This window comes from Toxotes jaculatrix, chromosome 4 (assembly GCF_017976425.1).
Source record: "Toxotes jaculatrix isolate fToxJac2 chromosome 4, fToxJac2.pri, whole genome shotgun sequence".
Classification (NCBI taxonomy): Eukaryota; Metazoa; Chordata; class Actinopteri; family Toxotidae; genus Toxotes; species Toxotes jaculatrix.
Genome location: NC_054397.1, coordinates 9,069,666 through 9,094,019, shown reverse-complemented (window position 1 = coordinate 9,094,019; position 24,354 = coordinate 9,069,666). Strand labels below are relative to the sequence as shown.

The window sequence follows — 24,354 nt, the reverse complement described above, 5'->3', positions numbered from 1 at the left end:
AATATCATAAGAACTGAAACAAACATACTAATATTCAAGTTTGACAAACTGGTGCCAGTGAATTAAACTATTAAGGACGTTATTTTTTTCAGTCAATCAACTTAATTAATTGATTTCAACTCTACAGTACAACTCTACATGGCTAGCCCAGTCCCAGAGCTCTCCCCATGAACAGTCAGCTGCTGTCTTCCAGACTGTCCCAGAAACAAGAAGGACTCTGGACCAGCCTCAGCGAGCTGCGGCTTTCCAGGTGCCCCACTTAAGCCTAACCCACAGAAATAATCCTATGATGATTACACTGGGAAACTGATTTTGGAGCACACCGCTGGCTAGTCTAGGAGCCCTCACAGCTTCAACCAGGCTCTGCCCCTGTGCTAAGTGACTGTCTGCCTATTCTAAAATGGGCTAAACATGTAAAAAAGTGATTAACACAAATAAATTAATAAACAGTTAATGGGGTTAATTTAGGACTTGTCTATCAGCATTTCCAGGTGACCAGGAGGTGTGCTTTATATGGAATCTCAAATGGTGAGTACAGAGCTAGTTCCAGTGGTACAAATTACAAAAACATTTTTTAATTAATCAAACTGTGTAGACCCAAATGGAATACATTTAGGACCCCTGAGGGTCGGGGATCTCCATGTGTAAGACCTTCACACGGATCTGTCAACAGCACAGATCAGATAAAAACGGACCAATCACATTCCTCCTGCCTGTAACATTCAATGACGTAGGCAGCGGTGGTACTTCCGCGTTTGTTTTCTGAGCTGAACCTAAACCAGACGCCCAATTTCAGGATGCATCTGTCCAGGTAAACACACCCCCTTTTAATTTGTAACAAGTGAGATATATTATAACACCATCTACTTACAATGTAGACATCCGTTAAGAAGCGGATTCCGGTGATTTTTTTAATTTAGCCTCAAGACTGATAGTCAGCGTTCCCGTAGCTTGCTAAGCTTAGTTAGCTATTAACTGTTGTGGCTTGTGAGGGTCGTTCAGCCGCCTGTCGTGGTTCCGTTACTTAACTGTTTCGTCAGATATTGTCAGTGGATATTTTTTGGTTTGAACTGAGTTTGTCTTGTCTCACCACACAACGAAACCCAGGCCGCTCCGATTCACTTTGTACCCAGCAGCACGGTAACGTAACGTCAAATACACGTCGTTACAGATGAAAACAACTGGACCATTTATACTTCACACACAAATTGAGCTACTCTAATTCTGATTTGAATGTCGGTACCACTTTGCTATAATAAATCATTTTATTATGCTTTTTAGATCAGATATAATCCATCAATAATAACAACTTCAGGTTTACCAATCTGCCTCCAGGATGGCACTTGTAGGGAGACCCTTCCCAAAGCTGGGTTTCCAACCAAAGTGCGGAGGAAAAACCCAGGGTGTGTTCGATATAATGTGGGTTTACATTAGATAATTGAATTAATTGCAGATTTGTTCAAAATTTGCACCACCCCAAGTACGGTATCAACACAATGGGTTCTCTATCCTCCTCGTGGTTCTGGCCTTGTAGAGAGACTCTTTGTCAAAATCTAGTTTTAACACCTTTGTTTTAGTTTATATTTGTTGCTCATTTGTGTTTTATCAATTTACTGACATTTTTTAGGTGTGTCAAGTAATTAACACACAGAAAACCTTGGACAGGGTTGTATTTTTGTTGTCTGACCGTTATTTCTTTTTTTCTCACAAAGTACTGACTTACAGTACTTAAACAGTTAATCGATTATTTAAAAGCATTACAGCTTATGTGCAATGTTATGGCGGTCTAATAAGAGGTATGACAGAGTCATTTGTGTTTTATCAGTATTTACTAAGTATGTGCTTACTGTGGTCTTACAGTTAATTTTCAGTATTTTCTTCCACCCTATCAGTACACACCCAAGGTTGGCATAAAAACAAAAAGTTGAGGGTCAGATGTCTGAACTAGTGGTTATCCTCGGTATGAATTTATCTGATAATCCTGGTTCTGGTCTCCTACACTTGGTTCCATGCTGCTTTCACCTCTTTTTGTCTTTCTGTTTCATTTTGTAAATTCTCTCTCTGTTTACTACCCTTGGCTAACTCAGTTAGTAACATGCATGTATTGCAAGTGGATTGACATTAAGGCGGGACTGCTTGAACCTGCTTAAGCTGGGATTACACTGACAGGGTTTATTTAAACACACTGCCTGTTCCTCTGTTATAGCACTTACATCATTCTCACACACAGCCACACATCTAAATTTATCCTTACTTCATTCTTAAATACATCATCAGGGTTCATACATGGGGCACAATGATCAGTATGTGTTCCTTATGAAGAAAAATGACATAATTACTCTGTTTTTTCTTATTTCCAGGGTTGGAATTTACATGAAGAGGAGAAAGCGGGGCTGCTCTCAAGCCTGAACGTTACTGTCTTCCTCCATCTGGCCACCACTCTCTCTGCCTCTTCAGATTGGTGCTTATCCCCTCTCCCCTCGCCAACATGCTCTGTTGGGGGAATGGAAAGGACGGACAGTTGGGTATTGGTGTGGAGAGGAACCCTGTGTTTGAGCCAAGGAGCTGTCATGTTTTCAGTAGCAGGGGACTGAAAGACATTGCCTGTGGAGGGCAACATTCACTGTTCCTGTTGCATGATGGTAGTGTGTACACTTGTGGCTCTAACAGTTGTGGACAGCTGGGCCATGACAAACCAGGGAATTCCCCAGGTAAGCTTTCAGCATGAACACCAGATTAACTGACTCTTGGTTAATCATTAAAGAAGTGCCACACCACCATTTGGCACTTCTTTCAGTAGGTGTGTGTGTGAGAATGTGGGTGAACATAAGATTCTTTTTAATGGCTGCTGTTTTTGCTGATTATGGCTTTATTTCTGCACCTTTTTTATTCAAATCTCAATCTTTCTAATTGATTAAAAAGACATAATAAACATAACCCCATCTTAGTGTAAAACTGAAGGAGCGTTCCAAATGTGCAGTGAAATGTCTTTTGCAGGTCTTGGCAAGTCCAGGTGCTGTTATGTTTTACAGCTATACTATACTATACTAAGCAAAAATGTGGCAATATCTAGCTGTATGTATTTTATTTAGCTGTATTATAAGCAACATGAAATGAATTTGATAGAAAATATATTGTATTCCTGTATTGTGGATTTAAATTGGTGGATTTTTTTTTTGTGTATTTTAGTATACACACATTTGTGTTTTCTGTTGGGAACATCAGATTGTGTAACTAACCATATAACCATTTCTAGGAGATTTGGAACACCCTCATAGATTGTGAAGTGATTGCAGACAGTGGTAGGTCTGTGTTGGTATCATGTGGGTGGAAGTTTGTGTTGTGTGTTACTTTGTATAGGTATGTGGGTGAAGCTCTAACAACACTGGATAAATGTAAGAATCTCTGGACAAATAAATACCTAAAAATCTTGGTTGCAGGTTGTGCAGGAGAGAAAGTACCTCGATGATACCCCCACACATTGTATAATGACTTGGTGTGAACAGTTTGATCTATTTTCTTCCTTGCCTTACTTCTGCAAAAGTCTCACAATATCTCCCTCCTGTCCACAGAGCTAGTAGGAGCTCTGGATACGCAGAAGATAACAGTGGTGTCGAGCGGTCGGGGCCATTCTATGGCGGTGAATGAGCAGGGTCAAGTTTTCGCTTGGGGAGCTGGTGAAGGGGGTCAGCTCGGCCTGGGGACTGCAGAAGTGGCTGTTCGAATCCCAAGGTGACTGTGTAGGGCACCATAGGAGAGCTGAAGATTTTTTCTTTAGACAGGAGAAAAACTGCAAGAAAAGGAGTTTTGAAAAGGTGGGGATATGAGCAATGTATATAAGTAGGGGGTTGTCAATCAACCAAAACAGAAAACAGACAGCTGCACAAAAATAATGACCCAACTCACTTACCCCCTGAATTTGACCCTTGTTTCCATGGTAGCATTCATTGATACCTCTTAACAACTGATAAAAAAATAGGAAACTAGAGACCATGTTTTTTTTGTGTATTTTTTTTAAGTCTTGAAATGTTATTTTAATTAATCATGTTGCAACAACAATAATCAAGTTGAATTTTTGACTCAATAAACAATTGTTTTTCCTGTTTTGCCTAGATTGGTCAAAAGACTTTGTGACCATCGCATCTCCCAAGTAATGTGTGGAAATCAGCACTGCATTGCACTTTCTAGAGGTGTGAAAAACACAATCTCTTCATAACACTAACACTGTTCAGAGCTAGAATCTTGTATCCGCGCACCCATTCATCGATTATCTATAACGCTTATCCTCTTAAAGGTCACTGGGGTGGAGCCAGTCTCAGCCAACTTGGGGTGAGAGGCAAGGTACACCCTGAACAGGTTGCCAGTCTATTACAGGGTGACACAGAGACACAAACAACCATTCACACTGACAGATTTGACTGAGGCAGATTTACACCTATGGACAATTTAGAGTCACCAGTTAACCTAAAATGCATGTCTTTGGACTGTGGGAGGAAGGTGAAGTACCCAGAGGGAACCTATGCTAGCATAGGAAGAAAATGGAAACTCACAGCTGGAAAATAATGAACCCAGAACCGTCTTGCTTCTTGCTGTGAAGCGACAGTGCTAACTACTGCACTACACTGCCACCCTATATCCATACACCTGACATTCAAGAGAAGAAGAAATTATACTTTACATTTTTTTTAAAGTTTTTTTTTTTTTAATTTATCTGGGAATATGGACACTGAAATAATATGACAGAAATTAAACATTTGACGTTATATAGTTAACCTGGGAGACAACCATTCAAGATTCAAGAGTCTTTATTGTCATTATGCGAACATAACGAAATTTTGCAACCATTGTCTTTGTACTAATTATTTGTTGGTATCTTGCCTTTACTTGACAGTGATACAGACAACAAATGTAGGAAGAACGTTTAATTTTGTCATAAGATTAAAGTGGTTATTTTTTTGGTCTAACCCTTGTGCTGGTTAAAGTTTAGGTATAGAATTGTCAATGTTTATTTTTAGACTGGAGATTGTTAGCTTTTAAAGATCCAGTTCTACCAAGGTTATGGTAGAAAATTGGACTGTACTTCTGTCTCTGCCCATAGCTGAGGTGAGAGAGGAGGCTCATAAACCCAGATAGCACCACATTCCCAAACAGATGTATATTAGCCTGTACTTTGTGGCAGTTATTGGTGTAGCTGGATAGTTAACAATTCTATGTGTCTTTTCCTTCTTAGATGGCCAGTTGTTCACGTGGGGCCAGAACACCAGTGGTCAGCTTGGCCTGGGAAAAGGAGAGCCCAGCAAGCTGTTCCCTCATCCTCTGAAGTCTCTGGCAGGAATTCCTTTGGCACAGATAACTGCCGGGGGAGACCACAGCTTTGCTCTCTCCTTGTCAGGAGCTGTATTTGGGTGGGGCAAAAACAGAGCGGGGCAACTGGGTCTCAATGATAAACAAGGTAATAAGTTGGACAAGGTGATTGGTTTCTAAATTACACAATGTTTTATTGTGTATTACACACAGGGTTACAAATGGAGGGAACTGTACAGAAACAAGTAAAGTAAACCCTCTTTGGTCTTTTTTTCTTATTATCTTACTTGGCAAAAGCTTCCCACTGAAGAGTAAACTTACTGTTTGATTGCCACTAAGGTGTTAGATTCAAATGCAGAAGTTCTTACTCATTATTTCAGTAAATTCGTCAATCTAGTAGAAATGTAGAACAGTGTGACCTTGCTTGCTTGTTTATGTTCCCATCCCCAGATCGTGCGGTCCCTTGCCACATCAAATTTTTGAGATCTCAAAAAGTTGTTTACATCAGCTGTGGAGATGAACATACAGCAGCCCTCACAAAGGTATGGACATTGAGAAACCCTTACCATTGCATTTCAGCTAAAAGCCCCACATACTCAAAACATATTTTAATATGTTTATCAAAAACGTTAAATAGTCCAGTTTGGTTAGTTGCTGCATGTTCAGGAGTCAGATAATTGGTAGAACAGATCAGTTCTTGCTGTATAATGATTCAGTACTTGTATGTAAATACATCAATCAAGATGACCTTCATTACACAGATAAAATATAAATCTTTTTCCAGCCAGGCTGTCTAACCCTAACTAATCTTAATCCACTACCTAACATGGTGGCTTTAAGTGTAGGCTTTTAGAAAAAAAAAAACAATATTGTAGTCTTACTAACAAAGCTTTGCTCAGAATTTCTGTCTCAGTCAGTAACAAAAAATTTAATACTGTATTGTGTGTCTGGCAGGATGGTGGTTTGTTTACATTTGGAGATGGTTCATGGGGTCAGCTGGGTCACGGCTCCACCAATAATGAACTTTTACCCAGACGAGTGCTGGAGCTCATGGGTACGGAAGTGTCTCAGATCACCTGTGGCAGGTACTGTGTGTTCTAAACCCACACTTTTTTTTTAACCAGTTATTTTGATGCACCTCTACAGTCTGATGCAACATAATGCAATAACCCAACAGTAAATTCTCTCTTATTCAGTCTAACTTTGCTGACTGTTTTAGAGAGCTACCTATGGTCATTTTTGAAGATGTAGTAATTCAAGATTTGTTGGACTGGTGTTGTATTGGACTGCAATGACACAGATTCGTTTTGCTACATGAGGGGGGAAGAATATTAGAAACACTCCTCAGCAAACTGAACTCTCAAAGTTAGAATTTATTTCAGGTTGATTTGTATTGCGTTACAGTTGATTGCACTGGCGTAGCTAATCAGTCGGCAACTCTTAATATAGACCTGTGTGATTTAAATTGTGTTTCTAAAATTTTCTTTTTCTCAGGCACCACACTTTGGCGTTTGTGCCTTCCTCTGGTTTGGTGTATGCGTTTGGTTGTAACAGCCATGGCCAGCTCGGCACAGGAATACTCGGGGATGCTAGAAGCCCAATTCCTGTAAAGACCAGTTTGCTGACTGGACATTTCCATAGATCAGGTAAGCAGATGGCCAGCTGTTTAGTCTGTATATGATGATGATTTAAATGGCTTTTTAAAAATGCCCTGGCTATTGTCAAGTTGGTCTGGTATGTTCACTGGTTTCAGTTGGTGAATCAGTTGGTTCTGCACACAAGAATACAAGAAATTATAAATGTGTTTTTTGTCATTTAATATTCATTAGATGGATTTTTTAAATATTAGCCCAGAAGGTGAAAAATTCATTGTGACTTTTTAAGCTCTCAGTAAAGCTCTCAAGTACTTTACTGTCGCTGTGGCAGTTCTCATGTGGTTGGTTTATAAATAACGATGTGCAGACTGTTGTCTGCGCAAAATAACCTGTAATGAAAGCCAGGAGGATAGATACTACATAAAGGAAACAGTCCTTATATCCACAGCAGTATGCTGTATTGGAATTATCAAAATTCATCACATGATGTGAAAATGTTTGCTGATAATACGATGTGGCGGGTTTGGGTCTGAGGAAACCTATTTTTATAGGTTGGAAGCTGACTATAAAAACACCTCTATAATTTTCATCAAAAGAAAACTTTCTAAAGATTTTTAATTTTTTGTTTTTATTTTTTGATGCATCCACAATTTATTAACCTTTGTGACCGTGTATCAACAATATACTTCTCAATGTGACTGTTATTCATTGTTATGAAATGTTGGCATGTTCTATCTTTCCTTTCTTCCTTAGAGTCAAAACAATACATAGTGACCAAAATCATCTGTGGAGGAGACCATAGTTTCATATTGTACTCTAATGAACAGGTATGTGAGTTCATAATCCCTGTTCTTCAGCTTCTTGTCTGATTTATTATATTTGCCTCAGTTGATCTCAGTTGATTTGTAGTCTCCATTTTTGGCCAGCTCTCCTTTTAGTCCTGCTATTACACCTTCCTGCTTTTCACTCCTCTCCGTTTTTGTGGTTCTCCAGTCACAGAGCTGACAGTATAGTTGTCAAAATGCCACATCACACCAAAAAAATCTGCCAATGTAAACGTTAGTAAATAGTTAAGATTGTTCTTATCAGTTTCTGTGTTTCACCACAGGGTGGCATTCAAGTCAAAGTTTTTACCAGTTCTGGTACAAGAACTGTACTGTAGACGATGCAAATATCAGCCAACAATATCCAACAAATTGCCAGGAATCTGCACAGATAAAGACATAAGACACACTCTGCCTCAGTAGCAAAATATTTAGACATCAGGCGCAGCCTATTTATTTTAACTTCATGGAGGAAAGAGACACAACCCAGACTGTCTCTGTACTGAACTGTGCCACACACAGCGGATGTGCCACTGCAAACAATCTTCCAGTGCTGTTACATTGTCTGTTTATCTTCCTCTCTGCAGAGCTCAGTCCCCTCAGAGGACTTCAGAGTGATTAATATCAGTAAAAGCCTCTCCCCAATCAATTATGAAAGGCTAAATTCATGGAGGTTAAAACTGATGTACAACACAGATTCTAGTGTCACAAAGTAAGTCAAGAATAAGAAATTATTATCTGAAATGTATTATATTGTCCTTTTTTTTCTAAAGTTGTAGAGGTTTAGTGTTTCTAGAAGTTTTTTTTTTTTTTTACTTGGCTATATTTTCACATGTAAGAATGAATTTGTGGTTTTGTGGTTGTTGATCTGTTAACACATTTTGTGCCCTGTTTTTTTTTTTTTTGCTCAGCGACATTATAGTCCAACTCTCCTCTGCGGCTTGTTGGAATGCCAGCTTCCTGGACCAAAGGTAAGGTAATTTTGCCAGGCTTTGTCTCACATGTATTAATGCAAAGGTTAAAAATGAGAATAAGAAGAAAATGGGCATTTATAGCATCAAATGGTCAAAAGATAAAGCAAAAAAAAAAAAAAAATACTGTAAGTAAGAATTGAACAAATGAAGAGGTGATATCGTGCCAAACAGCCCAATGGTGATTATGCAGGATTTAATCATGGTAATTACAATGAATCTCATGTACATAGCTGATGGCACATTAATTCAGGACAGCAGCTGAAAATGGGTGAAAAAACTAGCTGACGTGGATGACAAATGCTGATTAAAATGAGTATTGTTACTATCACATTAAGACTACTTTGCGGCCTTTACTGGTTGCAGAATGTGTTATCAAACTTAAATAGACAACTGCATAGCAAACATAGAAATATAATTTTGGAAATGTCTACGTGTACCCTGTGTACCTCCACCATGTGTTCTGCCAAAAATAGCACAACATGTAAAGGATCTTTGAACTTGGTCCATGCAGGTTACAGACAGTACAAACTTACAGGTATGCACACCCAAATAAAATAGAAAATGAATACATATTATGTAAGTTAAGCCCCACATGGCTGAATGCACAGACTCACATGTAAGCAAGACACCTGGGAAACTGATTCACAAGAGTCACTCACAGGGTCCACTTTCTTTGCTTGTCATATACTCTCACTAATGGTATGTCATCTTATCCGACAAAACATGCTGGTCCTCAGGGGTGGGAACGCTGCTGTTTGTTTGCTCACTGAGATCTGTAAGACTGTAAGAGCTCTCTGACCATCTGTGTGTAGGTGTGATGGCTTTTTAGTGCAAACTCATCAGCAGATACTTATCGTGCCCTGAGAATAAGCTGTGCGGACACTGGACCTCCGGAGACAACAAAAAGTACTTAACAATTGAAACTCACGGGGAAGTAGGAGTTATTTTAACTATTATAAAATTAGCCCCACCTTTACCAGCTGCAACATTGAAGTGATGTGTACATTGACATGCATCAATAATTTTAATGTGATTTTGCTACTTAAGTAAAAGATCTGAATACTTAATGTACCACTGCAGACAGGAGAAAGAGGGAGGGCAGGAGCAGTGGGTTGGATTGATTTGACTTCTGGTTAGCCTCTTTAAGGGGGTATACACCCACACACATAAAAACAAGTGCTTGGTCTTATTCCATGAAATCTTTTAATTAGGCTGTATCCGTCTTCATCACATGTAGGACAAATCAGTGTATAATGATATTAACTTGAAATTCAAGGTACTTGATTTGTATATCACTGTGAGGGTAACAGTTTTGGGATTTGCTTTTTGCGTTTATAGCACAAACATGCACAGTGAGTGTCAGTCTTTTTCACTGTACTAGTATTACATTTGGGTCCCAGACTTGCTCCTGTGGTTCTTTAAGATCACAGACTTCTCAAAGTGAAGTGGGTCATCGTTCAAACTCACAGTCCGCGGGGATGTATCGTAAAGACCGTACTATCTGCATCAGTGTTTTTTGTTTGGAAAACAGTCTCCGCAAGATTGGATCTCGTGTGTTTGTGTTATGACTAAATAAAACCTGTGCTGTAAGAATGTAAAGGCTTACACTGTAAACAGTCGCTGTCCCTCAAACTCAGGGTTTTGTGGAGGTGATTCTGTGTGTGCTTGTCAGCCAGTGCTCACTGGGCTGAGGAGGAGATCTGCTTAGGGATTGACTTAAATACCTTCAGGCTGTGTGTACACCTAACCATTGCTCATGTTGTGTTGAGAATTAGCACATCTACCATTGTGACCTGCCACATGACGTGTTGGAACAGACTGGTGTTTAATCCAAAGCAACATCAAGGCTTTACCACACAGTCCCTGAATCTGAGCTCTGACCTATTTTTATCCTGTTAGTGATCACTGTGGTATCGTAGATGGTCCAGATAATCATGTGTTTGTTTGCTTTCTCAGTGATGATACCCACTTCAAAACCAACCCAAAGATCCCAGGCATTGATCTCAACTCTGTCAGACTGCTATTTGAGACTCTCAGCAAACCAGCCTTCTCTGGACTTCTGGAGCAGGTACTGGTTAATAGTGTAAATATATATAAATAAACATAAATTCATGTGCAAGGTAATACATTTTTATTTTTTATCTTCCAAATCCAGTTTCAACATTCAGGACTGGTTTATGTCTCTGATTTTGAGAAATTTTTATATTTTATGGCCCACAGGTTTACTGTTTAGGTTCACTCTCATCAACTGCCAAATTCATAGTAGTTTTGGAAACTATTTGTGTCCATGAATAACAAAGAAGGTGTTCTTTGATTTGATCCTCTGAGCCAAAATGTCCAAAAACCTAAAAAAAAAAAAAACTTGATTCAGATCTGATGTTGAGAGACAACTCAAATTAGCTTCCTGTGTGGATTTTTGTCACCTTAATGAAGCATTTAATGACAGAGCATTGGGATGTTACACAGCATTGGCTATCCATCTCATGTGTGAATATTGTGCTTTTTTTGAAAGTACATCAAGTTCTGCCACAGATCCATGGCACAAAACGCAGGCCTGAGTTATACCCGCTAACATTAGCTCAGTAATGTTAGGTTTGGGATTCGTGTATCTCAACCCAACATGAATTATATTCTGTTTGTAAACCAAGGCCATGTTCCAAACCACTAAAAGCCTCTCTCAAAATTTAGTGACTGATATTTTACTCTTCCAAGTTGTTTTGGATTTGGAAAAAAAACCTCAAATTTCTCTGGTCTACTTGTAACTTTTAAACATATCATAGTACAGTGCATTTGAAATACTATTCTCTGTATACCAACTAATATTGTTTTTTGGAGTATAATTAAAAGAAGAAATATGTATCCAACCCTGTCTTTAGGCCACCAAGAGTTTTGAGAGTCTGCTGATCCCTCAGCTGCCGCACTCTCCTCCTGATGTCGAGGCCATGAGGATCTACCTCATCTTGTCAGAGTATCCGGCCCTGCAGGACTCCAAGAACTACATCCGCCTCACTATCCCCCTGGCAATGGCCATCCTCCGGCTAGACACCAACCCCAGCAAAGTATTGGGTATCATGTGTGCATGCACACACTAGAACAGTTTTTACATCTGTCAAACCACTTGAAATCACCTCTGGTAGCTAATAACCCAGATCATCATGTCATGTAACACCACACCACATGACTCTTAAGTTGACATATACATGAGAATCCTCATCCTTAGCATTCTAACTAATAATGTTCACGTTATGCCAGAACAGCAACATATTTACACCCAGAATATACAACATTGTTATTTTAAGTGTTTCAAAATGCTGACAGATCAATGAATAAACCCAGCTACCATAAAACTGGTTATGGTAAAATGTTATATTATGTTTCATTGGTTGAGATGTTTGCGAAATAATTTAATTAAACCTTCCTTTCTAACCCTGCAGACAACTGGTGGTGTTTTGTGGACTGCAGTGTGTTCACCAGAATGGTTGACATGTACAAGAGCATCGTCGTGTTTATGCTGACGGGAGGAAAGACGCTGCTCGTACCGATGTTCTACGAGAACTATTTTCTTGCTACGCTGAGGCTGCTGGAAAAACTCCACAAGGTATCCACAAAGGTCACCTACTGCCCCTGTAAACAAGCCAACTCTGCATTGTTCCTCCATACAATCTGAAGAGGAAATGTGTTTGACTTGGTCAAACGGTTCTTGGTAGCTGCTGAAGTAATCTGTACTCTACTGCATATTGTGACGTTTCCTGGGAGTTGAGGCAGGCGTTTGTTTCATGTTCCCAGGTAAACTTAAAGGCCCACCATGTGGAGTACAACCGCTTTTATATCCCTGACATCACCAGCCTGGTGGACATCCAGGAAGACTACCTCAAATGGTTTCTGAATAAAGCTGAGACTGTGAGTTCTGAAATTCTCTGACAATGTTACACTTCCGTGTTACTTGACATCTGCTGATTCTGCTCACAGCACTTCATCTGGGATACTGCTGCACAGCTCTTAACTCATGTCATTCTCAGTGTCTGCAGAGACAGTGAGGAATTTTTTTTTTCGTAACTGCTTGGTTGGTGTTCACAGACAAGCCTCTATAACTTCTTGGTCGTTTGAGTAAATTATTACCTTTTATATTATTGCTCTTGACCTTTTTCTCTCTTTTAAACCAGGTCAAATAACATTCTCTTTTTGTTTTCTAGAAAATGGGATCATCCCCTTCGCAGGTACTGGAATTTAAGATTGATCATAAACATCCAAAGTTACATATTAGATTTGTTTCAATTATTGGTGTAATAAGAATATTTATTTTCCCTGCAGAGTGACTTTCCCTCAGTGAACCTATGTGCCTACCCGTTCATACTGAACGCCCAAGCCAAGACAACAATGCTGCAAACAGATGCTGAGCTGCAAATGCAGGTACCTGCCTGTAATATGAAAGTAGTTTTGTTTGTGGGTTCACACAGTAAAGATGAAAAGGGGTCTGAAGTAATTTATATATATATTATTGAGAATTTTGTTGCTTTCTCAGTTGATGTTTTTTTTTTTTTTTTTATATTTGTCTATTTCTGTCCCACCTCTGCCTGCAACTCTTACCAAGATGGCAGTAAGCGGTGCAAACCTACACAATGTATTCATGCTGCTCACACTGGAACCCCACCTTGCCAGGAATCCTTACCTGGTGCTCCATGTGCGCAGGAGCCATTTAGTAAGTGACACTCTGCGTGAGCTCACCATGTATTCTGACGTGGACCTCAAGAAACCACTCAAGGTAAGCTTTTGAAGATCACAGTAGTTTTGTAATTTTGATAAGAGAAAGCCTCTGTACTTTCTGTGATCTTCTCGTCTTCTTCTTTGTCCCTCCAGGTGATCTTTGATGGAGAGGAGGCCGTGGACGCCGGTGGAGTAACTAAAGAGTTCTTCCTGCTTCTGTTAAAGGAGCTGATGAATCCCGTTTATGGGATGTTCACTCATTACAAAGAGTCCAACCTGCTGTGGTTCTCAGACAAAGTGAGTTACTTTGCAAAAATAAACTTACTTCCTGATTGAATTTGCTGCTAGTAGTGGAAAGTAACAGATTCAACAGATTAAACAGCTATACTTAAATACACCAGGGAAATTTTTCAAATGATGGCTTTACCATCTGTTGCTTGCAAGGCAGATTTGCGGCAGTATTTCTGTAATTCACATGACCTTTTTTTTGAGTGTTGGGTTGGAAGCTTTTTAACATGCTTTTGTTCTCTTTTTTTAAATACTTGATAGCAGTAAGCTTATAATGGATCTCCAGAATGTGTGCTTTTTGTTTATTACTCGACCTGCAGCTGTGTTTTCCAGGAAGAGCTGCAGTTTCTGGCATCCCATGTACTGAAACTGTGTGTCAGTGGGCACACTGTGGTTTACAAAACACTCACCTCTATAAGGGTACTTTGAGAACTTCTAGAATCCTTAGACATTGTACTAATAATGAAACCTGAACAGCTCAGACCTTGTTTTGTTAGATGTTAGATGGGAACAGCTGCAACGGTGCAAGAAAGGCAGCAGTCATAATAATGATTTTCCTTTCTGTGTCTCCAGTGTTTTGTAGAGCAGAACTGGTTTCACCTGATCGGGATCATCTGCGGTCTGGCCATCTACAACTCCACAGTGGTGGACCTCCACTTTCCCCTGGCTCTCTACAAGAAGCTGCTTGATGTATCACCAATGCTGGAGGACTTCAAAGAGCTCTCCCCCACTGAGGCCAGGTAACTGTGGTGTCAGAGGTCACTTTGCAAGGCAGAACTCTACTCTGGATTGAAATGGATGGTAGCTTTTTTTTCTTTTGGTCTTTTAGACATTGCACCTGCTGCAGTTTATTTTGCTTATGTCCACATTAAGTAGCTGATCTAGCGGACCAAAAGTGATAATTTGTAATCAGTTAGTTTTGTTTGTTTAAAAGAGTCTCTTGGTACCTGTTAGTCCACAAATATAACTAAATGGTAAAATGGTAAAGCAACAGTCTTAAATCCTGTTGTGCTCAAACACACGGAAAAAATGCTCATCATGTTTGTCATCAGGGTGCAACAGTGTGTCACTCCCTTACATAACCAGTGTTTTTTTTTTCTTAAGTAGCAGTGAAATTGCCTGCCACTGGGATATGCCTCTTTATTGAATTTGCAGGAGGAAGGGTCAGTGTTTCCTCAGTGCCTAATTGTCTCCAGTTGACTATTGATTTTGAGATTAGTCCTCTGAAAGTGCTGTGATGGTAACAGAGACAACACAACCTCGAAGGACAGAATCTCAAAAAATATTATGTTTATTTTGTCTGTCTTAAAAGTTGGAACAGTTCGAGTTTAACAGACTAAAGTCAGCACATTGGCCACCTCACACTGACAGGAAAGAAATCTTTATATATTTATACTGTCTTTTCAGTATTTTCAAATACTGCAAATTGATCTCAGGCCAGTAGTTAGGGTTCAGTTGTAAGACTAATAATACTCCATCCTCTTCGACTAATTAGTGTTTCCTTTGCCAGCCCATTTGTCCTCTTTCCATGTTTCCTGTGTTTTGGTATTAAATATCCACTGTGTTCTTTGCGGAAATACTAACAAAACACTCCCTGAGTCATTTCCTGTTTTTAATATGTTACCACTAAATCTCTAATCTAAGAGGCAGATTTGGTTTTCCCTATATATATTTGAACCCTGGTTTTCATTTCATTTCAAGTCAAACAGGGCAGATTTAAACCTTCGACGGCAGGTGAATGCAATAAACTGTCTGATTGGGCACAGAGTTGCAGATATTGCTTAAATGCAAACAGTATTGCTACAGCTGTCAACAAAGCTCTTAGCGCTGCATGTGTTAGCAATGAAGGAGCTATTTCTCATGTGTGTGTTTCTGGCCTTCACCTTGCATTTGTTTGATTGATAGCTTGTGTTTTTCCCCATGTTTGTTCCCCACTGTCACGTTCATGTGTTATTTATGAGTGTTGGGTCTTTCTCGACATTAATTCCTTTCAGTTATTCTCTACAGGAGTCTACAACAACTTCTAGACTATGAAGGAGGTGATGTAGAGGAGACATTTCTTCTCAACTTTGCTGTGAGCATAACTTATCATTTATCAATTTATCAAATATTGCTCAACAAGAGAAAAATGTCTTATATATTGAGGACTATTTTCAGCCATGGATTAATAGCCTACACATGTAGTTCACTTGTGAGTGTTTACTGTAGCAGGACAGTGTGTGTGGCAGGGGTGGATGATACCATGAATTTTGGTTTTGATCTGGTACCAAGAAATATCAAGGCCAGAATCACTGATACTGGTGGTTTTGGTCTTTTCATGGGATTTGGTGACAACAACAAAAATATATAATGTCACCAGGCTTATCCTTTAACTGGAAACTGTTGTTTTATAATCTCTCCACCCAACAACTTCTGACACATCAAAACCTACAGAACTTTGATCTAAGACTATGTACTGTGTTTAAATCTCAGATCACCAGGGAGAACTACGGGATGACAGAAGTCAAGGAGCTGATCCCTGGAGGAGAGAACATTAGTGTGGACAAAAACAACAGGTGAGGCAGCTCGACTAATCAAACGTGCACAGCTCGTGATTTAAGCCAACATTTCAACTGATTGGATTTTTGGAGGACTAAATTCATCAACTCTTACTTTGCTTGATATCCCATTTGAAATGATCATGCTTTAGGGATATTTGTAATGCTCCACACTCTGTTCTCTGAATGATAAACGGATGACTGTGAGGTTTTAATTTTTTTTTTTTTTTTGAGATTATCATGTGCCCATACAGCTGGCAGCTGGTGTCCCATTGTCCTAGTTGAAGGTCATGTTTTGTGTTAAAAAGATTTTGGCATTTGAAGCGTCACACTGTGTTTTATTCTCCACCGTTGCCTCCCTGTTTCTTAAGCTCGTCCTTGTGCCAGTGGCATTGATTACAGTTTTATGTGTGGAGGAGTTTGGGGACGGGTGGTGTCAACATGTCTGGCTGCTGGTGCTGAACAGATGGCGAGAGTGGCGGTGACCCAAGTTGTTCCTGTAAAATCCCTTCAGCGCTCAGATAAAAAACTATAACAGAAATAATAGAGAAATCTATGCTGCTGTGGCACAAAACATCATAACATGGAGAGGTGTTGATTTAGAATGAAGTTTCTTGCCTTTCCTTTTTTTTCTGTGTCAGACTCTTTGCATTTGTAGGGCTTTGTAAACTCTCTGGGTGTGAGCTACAGTGGGATCCAAATGTCTGAGACCTCTTTCCAAGAATAGTGGTGTCAGACTTTTGGACCTCACCGTATATTGTTGGTCTGTTTTTGTGAGCTTAATGGCGTGGTCAGAGACAGCACTTGTATTTATGCTGGTCTGTTATCAAAGGCAGAAGAGCATGTTTTCTGTTTTCTGTTCCCCGCAGCTCAGTTTACATCTTTAAACCCAGTGGAACAATATTTTTAGAGCATCATGTTTCCTTATTTTGATGGTTTTCTTGTTGAAACAGGATGTTGTGGCAGGAACTAAAACCAAGTAAGAAACTCAAGGCAAGATGAACAGAATTTTACCAAATGAAAACCATAAGGCACTAGATAGACCACTATAAATTAAAGGAAAAAAAGGAAAATCAGTCAATCAATCGATCAACCGATAATTCTCAATCCAAATGCCCAACATTTACAAAGATCTTTAGAAAGATGATGAATGATGTTTTCTGTGTCAGATGAACACATCTTTCCTCAAAACTTTGTGATTTTTATTAGAATTTAAAATAAACTTCTACGGGTTTAAGCCTTGTTTACCTACAGTGCATGTATTTGTATTGATGGACTCACAGGTGGATCCAGCAGAGCTGAAGAGATTATCGATTTAATCTACCTAAGCAACTTCGGGAGTGAAACCTCACTGAGACATAAACAAGTCAGAGCAGGCTGAAAGCAGAGGTTGTTGATGAACTGTGGTGAGCTTGAAAACAAAAAAAAAAACCATATTAAATGGCTTTAAACCACAGCTGATGAAGTTAGTCATAACACACACTGACAAATACACACACACACATACACACAGATACAGACACAATGATGGAGGAAGTGTTTACAGTCACACCTTGAAGTCTGAATAAATTCTTTCCTTATAAGCTGATTTTTGAGGATGCAGCTGCTGCACTGAACAAATTAATGATCTGAATGTTTACTTAACGTGTGTGTGTCTGTGTGCGTGCGTTTCAGGAAGGAATTTGTGGAGGCCTACCTGCGCTACGTGTTCTCAGACTCAGTGAGCGAGCAGTACTCGGCCTTCTCCTCAGGTTTCCTGAAGGTGTGTGGAGGGGAGATCCTGGCGCTGTTCCAGCCGTCTGAGCTGATGGCAATGGTGGTCGGCAACAACAACTACAACTGGGAGGAGATGGAGAAGGCCAGTATGATGGTTAAAAGTCTGTACATGTTGTGTTTCTGATTTTCTACAAACTCTTTGCTCTGCACACTAAGCAGATGAATCATTTCCTGCTCATGGTCAGATCTGTCTCCTTTAGCTGTTTTTTTTTTATTTTAATTTATTTGAACACATGTAAATCCCATTGTTGAACTGAAACAACTGGAAATATAAATACTCAATTCCCAGTGACGCGACTGTGTGCAACTTGATAGTTGTGGATGTGATGATGACCATGTTTCATTGGACAGAGCTGGAAATCTGACTTCATTGGTATCTGGTTAGTCACAGTCCTCACAATACAACAGGCGAAACAGGGAATAGCACAGCACTACAACGCAGTGGTGAACAGAAACACATGACTCATACCACTCACACAGTGGTGCTTTGAGCTGAATGCTAGCATCAGCAGTTAAAATGTTTGTGAGGCTCACGGGAGTGTATTTGGTTAGAAACCAAAGTAGTGGACAAACTAATATTTGGATGTGATGATGGAGCTAGATGAAAAGTCAGGGGATCAAAGTTTTTGCCCTCTGGAGTACCCTCTGGAGACCATGAATGTGTTTACCAAATGTCACAGGAAATCATCCAAAAACTGTCAGTATATTTCAATAAAAACCACAAAATATCAACCTCATGGTGGCGCCAGAGGGAAAAAGTCCAATGACGACCAAAGACTTCAGAATATGTTGTTAGGGAGCCATTAATGTTTGGAGCCAGTTCATGTGGAGTGAAAGCTTTGACCTGGGGGATCATGGATGTCTGTACAAGATTTCAGAGCTAAAAATATGAAGGGAATAAACAAGAATCGGAAAACACTTAAGTTCAGAAGGATAGTGGAACACTATAACAACCAATATAAACATGTCTGCACATTTGTACCAAGGTAGATGTTAAAAAGGCATCTGAAAATGACATATCCAGCATATTAAATAGTTGAATAGAGCTTGGATTTGTTGGCACTTAGTTTCACATATTTTACTTGTGATATTAGCTCTTGTGTCCAGACTTCTCTGTTGTGCAGATTGCAAAATCAGTGGGAAAACCAAAGACGGATTGTTATATAAGATGTCGCAGAAATCAAGGCAGACATGAGAGATTTGTCTGAACTTTTTATGCCGTGGGTGGAGAAAACACACAGATTGAGGAATTTGTTTTACTGATTAATGATGTGTTAATGTTTCTGCCGGAGAGGAACTGGTTTATTGATCATAGAACAAGGAAAAAGCTTTTAATCAATGTATCTTTTTCTCTTTGTTTCTGCAGAATGCCATTTACAAAGGCGAATACACAGCAACTCATCCTACAGTCAGATTGTTCTGGGAGGTTTTCCACGAGTTCCCTCTGGAAAAGAAGAAGCAGTTCTTATGTAAGCATTTAATTGCCTCACTGCTCGATCTGCATGACAGTTTAATTTTCATGCTCTCAGCACTGGACATCTTATAAGTACTATAATAATGCTCAGGTTGTTCCTGCATGAGAATACACTGTAAAGGCAGCAGTGTTACCTTAAATCTCCACACACATGCAAGATTTGGGAACTTAACCAAACCAATCCTTCTGAATCAGCAGCATTCCTAAATTTTCAGCTCGTAGTTTCCATAAAGGAAGGGAGGAACCAGATCATTTGAATGAGATCTGCTCATAGACCGTATAAAATATGGACGTAGCACCCGATACGTCACCCATTGGTTTCGGGGAGTCGGTTTTGTGACCAAACCATGGGCATTTGAGCTGCGCCATCTTGGATTTTAGTGGGAGTGTACTTTCCGTATTTGGCGGAGTGGCGGTTACTCTACGGGCCAGCCGGGGTCAGCCGGCCGAGAACCCGCCAACCCGCCCGCTTAGCTTGGAGCAACCGAGCTAGTCTAAGGCTAATCAGCTAATCAGCTAGGCTAACAAGCTAAGCGACAGCTACACCTAGCTACATCCACCACACGACAGTCCCTGAGTCCGACCCGAGTAGCTCGAACCGTGCGACCGCGACACACAGCGAGCGCTCGTACCTGAAGGTAAGTTTCTTACAAATTATAACGCCACAGCACTTGAAATAATAATTAATCTTTTATTGAGGTCGGACTACATAAGAAATAAAGCAAAAAAAAATCAAAAAACGTTAACGTTACAATACAACTCTTTGGAATTACTATGTAGAATGATGTTAAGATTTTTTTTCGAGGACTTTAATATTTGTTACACAAAGTGGTGGATGACTGTTTCAGATAGGGTTTAGGTAGAGCTGCAGGGTTTGGTGGACTTGTGGGGGGAAATTTATTTCTAGCCTATTATTTAACTGTGAAACAGTCATTATTATTTTAAATTAATGAAATACATGTTAAAAAAATAAGAAAAAATAATATATTAAAATGTTTAATATTTAATATTTAACATTTACCGGCTTTCGCAGCTGCCTCCATCCACTATCCCAGGGGTGGGCAAACTGTTCCACAAAGGGCCGGTGTGGCTGCAGGTTTTTGTTCCAACCAATGAAGAGCACACAGTTTGACGAATCAACTATCTGAAGACTGAGATCAGTTGATCAAATGAGTGAAGTCTGGTGTGCTGCTGCTTGGTTGGAACAAAAAACCTGCAGCCACACCGGCCCTTTGTGGAACAGTTTGCCCACCTCTGCACTATCCGCTTACAGTTACTGCAGCACAAACAACAGCAGCCGCTCACTGACGGAGCTGCTCTGTCCATGCAATGTCGGAGAATGCGACGAAATAAAATTGTAGCCTAGTATTCGCGCAATAAACGGACTCTGAGAGCACGGAACACACCGCAACAGCTTTCCTAACATTAGCTGCTCCGGTCCTCTATCTGTGTCCGCAGCGACACAGTTATAAGTCATAAGCCAGCGGCAAAATATGCTAACACATGCTAATTAGTGCAAACATCCAGGTAAAATAGAGAGAAATTTACTAACCGAAAAAACTGCAACACAGACTCCTACGACGGTCGGTTAGTACAGTCTACACTACAACAAGCCATATTATTAAAAAAACCTATCCGAACATTGGCAAACAAACACGGACACTGCTGCCCTTGTCAAACGCTGGAGGTAGCCGGAGGCCTCTGGATGTAGCCGCCTAGCCCAGCCGATGCTTTAGCAAAGAGCTAATTGCCAGTGTCTGTCTACGGAGCTGTCACTAAACGTAACCAACGTAACTCTAAAACGGTTGCGGTACAAACCCTCCCACCCCTACAGAAAAACACTGGCCTTATCCTTTAAATATCTGTGGGGGTAGAAACTTGTTCACTTGTTTTGTTTGAGTAGTTGACTTGAACTTCGTCTTCTGGATCTGGTTCTGCAGTGTTCCTGACCGGCAGCGACCGCATCCCCATCCATGGCATGGAGAGCCTGCGTATCATCATCCAGTCCACCACAGCTGAGGAGCACTATCTGCCCGTGGCCCACACCTGCTACAACCTGCTGGACATGCCCCGCTACCAGACCAAAGAGATCCTGCGCCGCCGTCTCACTCAGGCTGTGGAGCAGTATGAAGGCTTCAGCCTGGTCTGAGGAGGGGAGGAGATCCGCAGCAGTTTTAATGAACTTTATCAGCAATACATGTCACACATGTCAGTGTCAAAAGAGTGTAAGGAGGGACTTTGGGACCCGGGAAGGTCACTCTCTTTTACTTATGCTCACAAGATTGTTAAGCATCTTGAATCTGAAAGGTCTATCGATGTAAATGCAAAGTATTATTGCTTTTATTGCTTTAGGCAAAGTTTCTCAACCTTTCAGGGCCATTTGGAGGAAATGATATATGAACATGTTTAAAATATATAATAGTCTTAAAAAAACGGATGTATGCCCTGAAAATCACATGACCGCCATGGATCATAAGAAATAAGACCTAAAATCAAAGGCCAGAGAAGGTTGAGAAACTCTGGCTTTGGTTTGTCTGTGTAGGTTAATTTTTGTCTTCTCTCTTTTTTTTTTTTTTTTTTTTTTTTTTGCAAAGCTGTGTATTTTATATTCAACTCATTAAATTCTATTTTTCACCTTTAAAGAATTATGTTACTACCTTGAGACAATACAGTATATCTGCTTTTTGTTACTTTTAATTTATTAAATAGAGTGGTTATTTTTTAAAAAAATGAATATGTATATATGTGTGTGTAAATAGCACTTTGAATATAATATTTACCCCTGACTTTGGGAGCTGTGCTCAACAAGCTGATCCTTTTAAATCTGGACATCATCACCATGTCCTCTCTGCCTGATTTAAAAAAGAAAAAAAGGACAAATGAAAAGTACTTGGCAGGCAGAGAGGTGCAGGATGAAACATGGTGAATATTATTTGCAATCCCTTGTTTCTTTTTAGCTGTGGATCACAGAGCAGCTGACTTTGTCTTGAACCTGCATTCAACAGTGTTGCCTTCTACAGCAAAACCTACGATATGGACATGAGAAACGCTGACTTTTTAAAGTTTATTTTTAGTGGATGTTGTCTGTGTGCATGTTGTTGAGTGAAAGCAAAACCTGATTGTAATCGAAAAGTTTGACATTTTGGGAAATTTGCTTCTTAGCTTGGTGGTGGAGCGTTAGATGAGAAGATAGATGCCCCTCTCCTTTCTGATGATGGTGTCAGTCTTCTCCTCTGCCTCTGCACCAGAAAGCAAATAAGTTAGTTTCCCAAAATGTGCTTTAAAACAAAATATATAAACATTAAAACTAATAATTGTAATTAGCTGTTTCCAAGTTGCAGATAATTAAATTGTAACATTTGTGGCAGGACAACCCAATGAGTGCACAGTTACCAGTGTGGGCAGATAATCTGTTAAATATATTAGATATATAGTCAGCTGACAAACTGTATCTGTCATATTTGATGTTCTAAATCTTGCCCTGAAACTGTATTTATTCCTACAGTCAAACCTTTTAATCCAAAACAATGTTAAATTAGGTCGTGCAAGTGTGTGAAATGGTCTTGCATATATATATTTTATTTCATACATGACAGTGGCATCAAAGTGACTTCAGACAGAAAAAAATGACTTGATGTGTCCTGACTAACAGGTCACACTGACTCATCCATTTAGCAATAACAACCTGAAGCAGCCCAGTAATGTAGTGATAACTCTGGGTCTTTCCTCTAAAGGTCTTAACTACTGAACTCTTCTGAGATGTTTCTTAGAACAGTTCATCTTATTGCTTATCTCTATACTGCATGTACACACATGTTCAGTCAATATTTGTCTGATTAAAGCTGATTTCTCCTGCAGAGTTTAATCCTATGCAACTGTTCGTGCAGCCCTGGACTTTTTTGCACCTTTTAATGTGCTACAGAAAATGTCAATTTTGCATATTTGTTCTTCAAAATCTACACAAAGCTCTCTGTTCCAGCCAACTTTTTAAATAAAACAATACAGCGTAAAAACATATTACCTGCATTTTTCATGATTGCATTAATGGGTTTGACTGATACTGAAAGTTCAACTTTTGTTCATGCCACATGAGATTCTTTAGCAGATAAAAGTTTCCAGTTTCCAGACCTACTAGTGATACTTTTTTTTTTTTGGAGCTGATACCTAGAATGCAAAACAGTGCAGAGGATGCATGAGTACAGCTGCATGTGCATCTGCACATATCACTGAGAAACCCTGGACCTTTTCTAAATTATTTGCAGTTCAACAAAACCTGCTGACGTTGAAGGGTGCAAACACTTTTTTGCACAACCACACTGTTGGACATTGTCCATTTATGCAGATTGCAGATCTGTTGCGCAACATTATCATTGCTTCATGTGTTTTCTGCAAGAACATTAGTTTTATTTTGCTGATTTGTTAACTCTGGTTGCATTATAATGACAAACATCATCCCATCGTATCTTGACTGCCTGACGCTCTTCAGGGCTCTGAAATGTTTTAAAAAGCAACAGTGTTTTCCCAATGTGTGCAGGTTTGGGCTCAGTTTCTGCTTTAACAGTTCAATTTCAAGCTCATTATTTTAATTTCTGTTTAATCTTTTTATGAATATCATTATTTTTAGTGACCTGACTTTCCCTGAACATGCAGAACTTTATGTCCCCTCATGGTTTTGAACATTTTGCTGATTCTCACCTTGGACTCTGCGATGGCCATTTTGACTATTTTTCTGACATTTTATGGACTAAATTATAAATCAGTTAATCAAGGAAATACTTTCCAGATTAATCAATGATGAAAGTGATTGTTAGCTGCAGCCCTAAAACAGTATTCCCACCAACTGATTCACACAAAGGAAACACGCACAGCTCAAAAACA

The 24,354-nt window shown here is 39.6% G+C and overlaps 1 protein-coding gene across 3 annotated transcripts; it reads left to right on the top strand.

Moving 5' to 3' along the window:
* Positions 1-757: 757 nt before the first annotated feature.
* Positions 758-23,503, top strand: herc3 (HECT and RLD domain containing E3 ubiquitin protein ligase 3). 3 transcript variants are annotated; one of them, XM_041036168.1, is made up of 25 exons: positions 758-811; positions 2,361-2,711; positions 3,573-3,732; positions 4,114-4,190; positions 5,231-5,452; positions 5,755-5,846; positions 6,259-6,389; positions 6,799-6,950; positions 7,653-7,726; positions 8,311-8,435; positions 8,635-8,694; positions 10,654-10,765; positions 11,574-11,763; positions 12,132-12,295; positions 12,484-12,597; positions 12,891-12,914; positions 13,009-13,107; positions 13,289-13,459; positions 13,555-13,698; positions 14,263-14,429; positions 15,697-15,763; positions 16,162-16,244; positions 17,901-18,084; positions 19,369-19,471; positions 21,417-23,503. In XM_041036168.1, exons 2-25 carry the CDS (start codon positions 2,489-2,491, stop codon positions 21,623-21,625), a joined length of 3,147 nt encoding a protein of 1,048 aa, XP_040892102.1. In that variant the 5' UTR covers positions 758-811; positions 2,361-2,488; the 3' UTR covers positions 21,626-23,503. The 3 variants fall into 3 exon arrangements, with proteins under 3 accessions (XP_040892102.1, XP_040892104.1, XP_040892103.1); XM_041036169.1 differs by lacking the exon at positions 758-811 and adding an exon at positions 1,106-1,140; XM_041036170.1 differs by lacking the exons at positions 17,901-18,084; positions 19,369-19,471; positions 21,417-23,503 and adding an exon at positions 17,510-17,888.
* The last annotated feature ends 851 nt before the right edge of the window (positions 23,504-24,354 follow it).